Source organism: Acartia tonsa, chromosome 15 (genome assembly GCF_053477335.1).
Source record: "Acartia tonsa isolate MP-2025a chromosome 15, ASM5347733v1, whole genome shotgun sequence".
NCBI classification, from domain to species: Eukaryota; Metazoa; Arthropoda; class Copepoda; order Calanoida; family Acartiidae; genus Acartia; species Acartia tonsa.
In genome coordinates this window covers 22,066,162-22,077,836 of record NC_137274.1, presented here as the reverse complement: position 1 = coordinate 22,077,836, position 11,675 = coordinate 22,066,162, and the positions used below count along the sequence as shown (strand labels likewise).

Below are 11,675 nucleotides of genomic sequence, written 5' to 3'. Positions count from 1 at the left end.
TGATTATACATAAAATTATCCCTTCTGTAGATTATAATTAGTGGACATTAGACACTCAACTAAATAAACCGACCAATCAAAATTCATTAAAAGTCCCCAATGTTTTATAATAACGTTTTCTTATTCGTTGGCTTAACGACTTTGGGGACTTTAGTGAAATTTTATTTGTTAGTTAATTAAATTGAGTGTTTAAACGTTTCAACCACAAATTCTACAGAAGTGGTAATTTTGTGTATCATCATTAAGGATGTACATCAATTTATCAGCCATTGTCTTATCCTTTTGATCACTGAGTTTTATATATTTATTTATAGCATCGTATTATAGACAGCTTTCCGCGGACATTATGCATATAATATGACTGAGAACCGGTTCTAATCCAGCCTATACTTACATAAAAATCTAATTAACCCAAAAAAACTTGAGTAAACTAAAAAGTCACCAATAACACAATTTGATTAATTTTTATGTGAATTTTGAAAAATAAAATGAATTAAATTGAAATCTTATTAATTTTAAGTGATTTTGAATATTTAAAATTGATTTCATGATTTTATAAATAAATTCTAGTTGATCAGGGGTATAAAGGGATAAGACAATGGACGATAAATTGATGTACATCCCCAATGATGATTCACAAAATTACCCCTTGTGTAGATAAAAATTAGTGGCTGAAACGTTTGGACACTCAACTTAATAAGCAACCAACAAAGTCCCCAAAGTTGTTAAGCTCACGAATAAGAAAACATTATTATAAAACTTTGGGGACTAGTGTAATAAACAGCCCATTGTCCCCTTCCTTCTCTCTCTCTGGTAGTTGATACTTAAACATAGCATGCTGTTTATTACACTAGTCCCCAAAGTTTTATAATAACGATTTCTTTCTGGTTTGCTTAACAACTTTGCGGACTTATCTTGAATTTTGATTGGTTGGTTCATTAAGTTATGTGTCCAAACGTTTCAACCACTAATTGTAATCTACAGTTGAGGAAATTTTGCGTAGCATAAGATCCCTGTTTTAAAATAGCCATTGATCTAAAGGGATAAGACAATGGATGATAATTTGATGTCCTTATCTAACTTTTTTGAACAAAATTACCCCATTTGTATAACAAAACTATTGGTTGGAAAGTTTGGACCATAATGATTTAGTAAAAGTCCCCAAAGTATTTAAACCCATAAAACTTTGGGTACTAGTTTCATTTATACTGGCGGCCTCTAGGGGCACTTGAGGAGGGGAGAGTCGAATTTGGATAACCCAATTTATTATTTTTAATTATAGTTAAAAAAAATTTACATTTTTTTCTGGGGGCGATTTCTCTTGGGAGGGTGGTGGTACCCTCCTCCAAAAATAATTAAAAACCTTCCTGGGACCTATGAGAAGCTAAGCTGTTAAGGAGAACCCGATCAGTTCAGTGGTTAGCGATATCATTCGGTACAAACATACAGATAGATAAACAGACAGACAAACAGACAAACAGACAGACAAACAGACAGACAAACAGACAGACAAACAGACAGACAAACAGACAAACAAACAGACAGACAAACAGACAGACAGACAGACAAACAGACAGACAAACAGACAGGCAAATAGACAGACAAACAGACAGACAAACAGACAGACAAACAAACAGACAAACAGACAAACAAACAGACAGACAAACAGATAGACAGATAGACAGACAGACAAACAGACAGACAAACAGACAGACAAACAGACAGACAAACAGACAAACAAACAGACAGACAAACAGACAGACAAACAGACAGACAAACAGACAGACAAACAGACAGACAAACAGACAGACAAACAGACAGACAAACAGACATACAAACAGACAGACAGACAAACAAACAGACAGACAAACAGACAGACAAACAGACAGACAAACAGACAGACAAACAGACAGACACACAGACAGACAAACAGACAGACAAACAGACAGACAAACGGACAGACAAACAGACAGACATCCTGTTACTTTATTATAAGGATATCCCCTTCCTCTCTGAATTTAGTTTGGATTATACTTTTCTATATAAATTTTTATAAAAAATCACACTTCTTTTTTTAAGTAAAGCTTTTCTCGTATTCATTCGAATCCGGTGGATAGGAACCGGTTCTCATGAATACGAAAAAACTATGTCTAGCATCGTATTATATCCAGTTTTCTACGAATATAGAAATGTACAATCATAAGATTAAAACCAGTTTTTTTTAGCCAGTGCCTTCGTCACCTCGGGGCTAAAAAAACTTATGTTTTAATCTTATAATTGTACATTCTATATCCGCGGAAAGCTGTTTATAATACGATGCAAGAAATAACTATTCTATAATTAGGGTTGGTCATTCCGTACTCCGTCGTTAGTCCGTAATAGTTAATTTAGGCATGTTAGAATTGTCCTATCGATTTTAAACTTGGCTTGGTGATTCTTATAAAAATTATGCACGATTTTGAAAGTGCAGTAACTCTAAAATCGTTAGAAGAACGTCCGTACGTCCATTTATATAACATGTTGATTTTTAACTGGTAATGAGTTTCAGAATATTTAGAGAGGGGGGGGGGGACAATGGGCTGTTTATAAAACTTATCAACTTATCACCAAAGTTGTTATGTCAACTTATAAGAAATGCGTTTTAGAATATCATATACTTTACCTTTTGAGCATTAGGGCCTTTGGTCTTTTTAAAGGCAAAGCTTTTCTATTATAGATGGAAGTCCGTCCGTCCTTTAAAAAATGCTAATTTTTACTTTTTTGCCAACAAATTTCTGTATGTTTTATTTATCTGATGTTTAAAATAGAAATTGAACGTATGCATTAATATTCTGCTTATTAAGTTCTAACACTTTACAAGTGTTAATATTTATTTGTCCTACCGTTTCAGTGCTTCGCTTTTATGGATGGTATCATCCTTGTTATATTACAGTTTTTGGAAACAAACAGAACATGAAAAGAGTTGTTTTTTTTCTTCAAAAAATGAGTCCATCAAATTTTACGAATTTTTCATATATTTTATTTTTTAGTACAAATCGAATCGTCAAATCCCGAAGAGAAGTTGAAAAGTAATGAAAAATTCAACCAAGAAAATATTCTCAATAAATCAAGGTACATACAATTTCATGAATAAATAGATAGATAGATAGATAGATAGATAGATAGATAGATAGATAGATAGATAGACAGACAGACAGATAGATAGATAGATAGATTGATAGATAAATAGATAGATAGATAGATAGATAGATAGATAGATAGATAGATAGATAGATAGATAGATAGATAGATAGATAGATAGATAGATAGATAGATAGATAGATAATTTAGCGATGCCTATGAATGAGATTTTTTGATATTTCAATAAATTTTTTTTAAATCTTCGATCAAAAAAAAAATCTTCTAATTAATTTTTAAAAATCTTCCAAATTAAAAAAAATCATTAAGTCAGTTGTTTTCCAAATGTTGACATAAAGAGAGGCAGTATAAAGTGAGACCAAAAAATGACGTTATACAATAAAATAACCAATGAGAGGCCGGTATAAATTTTACCATTGGCCAATTACAGTGTATACTGGCCTCTAATTTGTCAACTTTTTTGTATGACGTCATTTTTTTTGGTGCCTCTTTTCACTGTCTCTACCTCAGATCTATCAAAAGCCAATTTTGGTAAATATATATTTGGTATTTATAGATAGATAGATAGATAGATAGACAGATAATCAGACGGATAGAAAATTAAACAGTTAGACAGATAGGCTGTAAGATAGACTGTAAGACAGACAAATAGACAGACAGATAACTGTAAGACAGACAGACAAACAGACAGACAGACAGACAATCAAACAGACAGATAGGGTGTAAGATAGACAAACAGACAATCAAACAGACAAACAGACAGACAAACATACAGACAAACAGACGGAATGACAGTCAACAGATAGACATACACACACACACAGACAAACAACAAACAGATAGACAAACGAACAGACATTCAGACAAACAAACAGATGAACAGACAGACAAACTGTAAGACAGACAAATAGACAGATAGACAGACAGACAAACAGAGAGACAATCAAACAGACATGCAGAATATAGGACAGACAAATAGACAGACAAACAGACATATAGACTGTAAGGCAGACAGACAAACAGACAATAACACAGATAAAGAGACAGACAATCATATGGACAGTTAGACAGACAAACAGACAGACAAACAGACAGACAAACAGACAGACAAACAGACAGACAAACAGACAGACAAACAGACAGACAAACAGACAGACAAACAGACAGACAAACAGACAGACAAACAGACAGACAAACAGACAGACAAACAGACAGACAAACAGACAGACAAACAGACAGACAAACAGACAGACAAACAGACAGACAAACAGACAGACAAACAGACAGACAAACAGACAGACAAACAGACAGACAAACAGACAGACAAACAGACAGACAAACAGACAGACAAACAGACAGACAAACAGACAGACAAACAGACAGACAAACAGACAGACAAACAGACAGACAAACAGACAGACAATCAAACATACAGGTAGACTGTAAGACAAACAAATATACAGACAGAAAGACAGACAAACAGACAGACAAACAGACAGACAATCAGACAGACAAACAGACAGACAAACAGACAGATAAACAGACAGACAAACAGACAGACAAATAGACAGTCAGACAAATGGATAGATAAACAGACAGACAATCATATGGACAGTTAGACAGACAAACAGACAGACAAACAAACAGACAGACAAACAACCAGACAAACAAACAGACAAACAGACAGACAAACAGACAGACAAACAGACAGACAAACAGACAGACAAACAGACAGACAAACAGACAGACAAACAGACAGACAAACAGACAGACAAACAGACAGACAAACAGACAGACAAACAGACAGACAAACAGACAGACAAACAGACAGACAAACAGACAGACAAACAGACAGACAATATATATATAAATCCTAATACTGATTCTAATTAAATCTAATGTCACAAAATTCTTCCATAAAATATCCTTATTACTGCCTAACAGTTTGTTGTTGTTTTTTTAGTAGCGAAGCTACTCTATAATTCACTTTGTTCGTCCGTCAGTCAGTCAGTCAGTCAGTCCGTCAGTCCGTAACGCTATGGGGGAAATGGGATTTACTCAGCTCCTATAAAAGATAGAATGCTGAAATTTTTTGACAACATTCCCATTATTAAGGAGCACAATTGACTATAAAACATAATTTGCGGTCGGACCGATTTTTAGCAGGTTTTAGGCTATTTTTATATTTTTCACATTTTTCTCCATATCTTCAGTGTATGGTCCGATTTTCAAAATTTTTTCAGTTATAGATATCAAAATTAAATTTCCCGTCTTTTAAAGAAGACAACCATGACGGCCAGACTGCCTTTTCAGCAGGTTTTAGGCTGTTTTTTTTTATATTTTTAACATTTTTCTCCATATCTTCAGTTTTTATAGTCCGATTTTCAAAATTTTTTCAGTTGTAGATATCAAAATTAAATTTTCCGTCTTTAAAGGAAAAAACCATGATGAGCAGACTGCCTTTTTGGCAGGTTTTAGGCTATTTATAAGTATATTTAACACTTTTTTCCATATCTTCAGTGTATATGGTCCGATTTTCCAAATTTTTAAAGTTTTTAAGGATTTAAAAATTAAATTTGTTGTCATTTTTTGAAAACAACCATGGCGGCCAGACTGCCTTTTATCACGTTTTTGGCTATTTTTATATGTTTTACATATTTCCCAAGATCTTTGTTTATTTTGATCCAATTTTCAAACTTTTATGGGATATCAGTATCAAAATAATTTTTCCCATTGTTATGAGCATCTTTAATATAATTTACTTTGACCATATTTATTTTATCCAATAAATCTATTCTTGATTTTAGTAAAAACCTTTTAAATCTACCTGTACGTATTCCCATCTACGATTTTTTGTGCTTCGCTACTTATGGATGTTGTCATCCTTGTTTAAATCAAAATATCATTATTGCTTCGCTACTTATAGTTTTATTTATCTTAGGTCAGAGGTGACAGACGAGAGCTGTCAAGATTTAAATAAGGTATGTTTGAATTATCCCATCAATTTCAAATTTTGTATGATGATTTCTATGCTAGTTAGGTACAATTTAAAATGCGTAGCAACTCTATTATCTTTACCAATAATGACCCATTAGAAAGGTTGCACAAGGCGGTTGCGATGGGGAGATACAGTTATTTAACCCTTTCTCTCAGGGATCGGAAGCCTCACGTAAGCCGCGCATAAGCCTCAGTTTTAAACCTGCTTGTGAGCAGAAAAAAAAATTTAAGAAAGAAGGATTGTCTGCTATAGAGCCGTTTTATACATCCAGCTGAATTTTATAGTGATAAAATCACGATTTCACTGAGGCTTACACGCGGCTTACGTGAGGCTTCCGATCCCTGCTTTCTCTATCTAGTGTTTTACTCTAATAAATATTACTCCGGCAGTGTTTACGACTTTTCCACGACTAATAATATTTAGGATGTTGACATTGAGCTTGAAACTGACTCAGAGTCTGAAAAAGGTAGGGCAGATTTTTTATTCAGGGATCTAAAGGGATAAGACAATGGCCAATAAATTGATGTATATCCCCAATGATTATACACAAAATTACCACCTCTGTAGATTAAATTTATTGGTTGAAACATTTTAACACTTAATAAACCGACCAAACAAAATTCACTTGAGTCCCCAAAGTTGTTAAGTCAACGAATAAGAAAACGTTATTATAAACTTTGGGGACTAAACAGCTCATTTTAAGACATGTTAGAATTATCCTATCAATTTAAAACTTTTCATAATGACTCCTACGTCAGATGGGTTAAAATTTAGAAAAGAATTATCCTATCGATTTCCAACTTTTCATGGTGACTCCTTTGACAGTTGGGTTAACATTTAGAAAAGAATAATCCTATCGATTTCAAACTTTTCATGGTGACTCCTACGTCAGTTGAGTTAACATTTAGAAAAAAATTATCCTATGGATTTCAAACTTTTCATGGTGACTCCTACGACATATGGGTTTTATAAAATTTAAAAAAGAATTATCCTATCGATTTCAAACTTTTCATGGTGACTCCTACGTCAGTTGGGTTAACATTCAGAAAAGAATTATCCTATCAATTTAAAACTTTTCATAGTGATTCCTATGACAGTTGGGTTAAAATTTAGAAAAGAATTATCCTATCGATTTCAAACTTTTCATCGTGACTCCTTTGACAGTTGGGTTAAAAGTTAGAAAAGAATTATCCTATCGATTTTAAACTTTTTATGGTGACTCCTACGACAGTTGGGTTAACATTTAGAAAAGAATTATCCTATTGATTTCAAACTTTTCATGGTGACTCCTATGACACTTGGGTTTTATAAAATTTAGAAAAGAATTATCCTATCGATTTCAAACTTTTCATGGTGACTCCTATGACAATTGGGTTAACATTTAGAAAAGAATTATCCTATCGATTTCAAACTTTTCATGATGACTCCTATGACAATTGGGTTAACATTTAGAAAAGAATTATCCTATCGATTTCAAACTTTTCATGATGACTCCTACGACAGTTGGGTTAACATTTAGAAAAGAATTATCCTATTGATTTCAAACTTTTCATGGTGACTCCTATGACACTTGGGTTTTATAAAATTTAGAAAAGAATTATCCTATCGATTTCAAACTTTTCATGGTGACTCCTATGACAATTGGGTTAACATTTAGAAAAGAATTATCCTATCGATTTCAAACTTTTCATGATGACTCCTACGACAGTTGGGTTAACATTTAGAAAAGAATTATCCTATCGATTTTAAACTTTTCATGATGACTCCTACGACAGTTAAGTTAGAATTTAGAAAGCGTAGCAACTCTATAATCTATAAATTAGAAAGTCAGTATGTCCATTAAAAACATGTTTTGTGTGTTTCACGGCTCCTATTGAAGATAGACAGCTGAAATATTTAGTGAAGATTCCTATGATATATATGTGCATCTACTATATACTTTATTTTGTCCGTCTGTCTGTCCGTCATGCTTAAATTTATTATTAAGTTTTCATTTTTAGTGGAGCATCTACTCTATAATTAGAAACGTTCGTACGTCCGTATGTTTTCAGAGAGATAGAGAGAGAGAGAGGGGACAATGGACTGTTTATTATACTAGTCCATAAAGTTTTATAATAACGTTTTCTTATTCGTTGGTTTAAGAACTCTGAGGACTTTTATTGAATTTTGATTGGCTGGTTCATTAAATTGAGTTGGATAAGACAATGGCCGATTAATTGATGTACGTATATCCCTAATGAAGATACACAAAATTACCCCTTTAGGTAGATTAAAATTAGTAGTTGAAACGTTTGAACACTCAACTTAATGAACCAATCAATCAAAATGTTACTATGAATGTTGTTAGCCTGAGCCGTCGGCACCTCGGAGCTTACAAAATCTTATAATTTTCATTTTACTTGAATATCCGCGGAAAGCTGTCTATAATACGATGTGATAAATAACTATTACATATACTGAAAAATAAAATCATGTATAGCATCGCATTACAGTCAATTTTCCTCGAATATTAAAATAAAAATCAAAAGTTAGACTGGGCCTTCGGCCCCTCTGGGTTAACAAAACTGGTTTATCTTATAATTTTCATTTTACTGGAATATCCGCGGAAAGCTGTCTATAATACGATGTGATAAATAACTATTACATATACTGAAAAATAAAATCATGTATAGCATCGCATTACAGTCAATTTTCCTCGAATATTAAAATAAAAATCAAAAGTTAGACTGGGCCTTTGGCCCCTCTGGGTTAACAAAACTGGTTTATCTTATAATTTTCATTTTACTGGAATATCCGCGGAAAGCTGTCTATAATACGATGCGATAAATAACTATCACAATTAAAGAAAAACATTAGATGAATTAAAATAAATGGTGAATTAGTCTCAAACTTAATGATTTTAGAGGATATTTTAAAATAATTTTTCGTTAATTTGTTTTGTATTTCTTTTAAGGATTAAATATTTTGAATTTTATTTTTTAAAATATCGTATAACTTATTTCATTTTTTCGTCCGTCTGAAACTTTTTTGGGGAAATGTGATTTTCTCTGCTTTTTTTCAAGATAGATGTCTGAAATTTTCAGGGATTAAATAAGTTCACATTCTTCATATTTTAACAATTCATAGTTTCATTAAGATATGTCAATTAATTGGGGTGCTAGATCGATTCCTAGATTTTTAAGTTTTCATGATTTTCTCGACTCTTATTGAAGACAGAAGGCTGAAAATTTCAGGGATTAAATAAGTTCACATTTTACATATTTACACAAAGTTTAATTAAGATTTACTTATTTGTTGTGGTGCTAGATCGATTCCTAGATTTTCACATTATAAATCATAAAAGGTTTCGTGATTTATTTTATTTAATCTTTTATTTATATTACACTGCTCTATAGTTCATTTCTTCCCGTCGTATGTCCATCCATAATTTTTAAGCTTCGCTACTTATGGATGTTGTCTTTCTTGTTAAATTATATTTCAGTTCATATTATAGTTATTTATCGCAATAGTATTAGTATTATAGACAGCTTTCCGCAGACATTAAAGTAGAAAATTATAAGTTTAAAACCTAGTTTTGTTAGCCTCGAGGGGCCAAAGGCCCCGGCTAACAACTGGTATTAATTTTATGATTTTTATTTTAACATTCGTGGAAAATTGTGTGTAATACGATGCTATACATAATTTTTCAGTACAATCCGGTTTTAATCCGGGATATTAATCGGTTTCGAAGCCATACTGAAAAAAAATCTTCCAACAAAAATGGAAAAAATGTTCTAAAATTATATGAAATTATTGAAACGAATATTCTATCCTATTATATAAAAAAGTGAGTTTTTTTTGTCTAAAGCTTAATATATTAATCATTATTGAAGCGATTGTTTTCTCCTTTACAGGGAAGCGTCACATAGATCCTAGGGTGGTTTTAGGCTATTTTCTGCATATGCATGACCCTAAGAATATAGAGCTCCTATATGTTAGTGGCGCAGCCGCTAGTTTATAATACAAAGTAGAACAATGTTTGTCTGTCCGTCTGAAGCTTAAGATCTCAGTAACCACTGAACCGATATGGCTCTATACTCTTGAGGGAATATACCTTCTGGTCCTGTGATGGTTTTAAGCTATTTTTTTAGGGTGGTGGGACACCCCCAACCCCCCAAAAAATGAAAAATACCCCCCCACCCCTAAAAAAAAATACTTTTTACTTTTTCTTTTTAAATTTAAAATACGAAAAATTGTTTGTACCCTGTTTTCCTATATTGGTTCATCATCATTGGGAATGTACATCAATTTATCGCCCATTGTCTTATCCCTTTAGATTCCTGAATTTATAAATAAAATCACGCAACCTCTAATATGATTTTAAAAATATAAAATAATATTCTCACGAAACCTTTCTGTTTATAAAAGATTTGGGTCATATAAAGGAAACGAAGTTGCGGGTTTCGTCATATTTTCACAGCAACTTATAGAAGATAGATAGATAGATAGATAGATAGATAGATAGATAGATAGATAGATAGATAGATAGATAGATAGATAAATAGATAGATAGATAGATAGATAGATAGATAGATAGATAGATAGATAGATAGATAGATAGATAAATAGAACTTTTCTCAAATTTCTAGCCTCTGCGGGGGGCTCTAACCCTGCGGGACAATCACCTAACCTAACTGTATGTCAGTCTATTTGTGTCTGTCTGTACGTATGTCTGTCTGTCCATCTGTTTGTCTATACATTTTCTTGTCTGTCTGTTTGTATCTTTATTCTTATATCAAAGTAACTGGATATCTATCTGTCTATGTGTCTATATGTAGCTTTTGATCTTTTTAACCGCTGAACCAGTATGGTTCTCCTTTACAGCGAAGCTTTTTATTGGCCCATGCATATTTGGAGAGTGAGCCCCTAGAAAAATACAACGCAATCCCTCTCAAAAAAATGATAGACAGATAGATAGGTTGACAAACAAATAGATAGCCAGATAAATAGACAGACAGATAGACAGATAGATAGACAGACAGACAGACATAAAGACAGACATATAGATAGACAGACAGATATATAGACAGATAGATAGACAAAGAGATAGACAGACAGATAGACAGACAAAAAGACAGACATATAGATAGATAGACAGCTAGATAGACATATAGACAGACATAAAGACTGACAAATAGACAGACAGATATATAGACAGATAGATAGACAAGGAGATAGACAGATAGATAGACAGACAGATAGACAGATAAATAGACAGACAGAGAGACAGACAAGAAGACAGACATATAGATAGACAGACAGATAGACAGACATATTTATAGACAGATAGATAGACAAAGAGATAGACAGATAGATAGACAGATATATAGACAGATAAATAGAAAGATAGATAGACAGATAGATAAACAGATAGATAGACTGCTAGATAGACAGATAGACAGACATAAAGACTGACAAATAGACAGATAGATAGATAGATAGATAGATTGACAAACATACCGAAGAGACTTGTTCCAGTGTCCCTAGAGGCCTCTAGGGG

At 32.7% G+C, this 11,675-nt stretch overlaps 1 protein-coding gene across 2 annotated transcripts in view; it reads left to right on the top strand.

The window, feature by feature from the left end:
* LOC145306842 (nuclear hormone receptor FTZ-F1-like) overlaps positions 1-11,675 on the top strand; it is a 75,541-nt gene that overhangs the window by 3,459 nt on the left and 60,407 nt on the right. For both annotated transcript variants that reach the window (XM_080149155.1, XM_080149154.1), the window contains exons 5-7: positions 3,030-3,111; positions 6,080-6,119; positions 6,560-6,602. In XM_080149155.1, the coding sequence (XP_080005281.1) occupies positions 3,030-3,111; positions 6,080-6,119; positions 6,560-6,602 (165 nt within the window). The remainder of the gene's footprint in view (positions 1-3,029; positions 3,112-6,079; positions 6,120-6,559; positions 6,603-11,675) is intronic.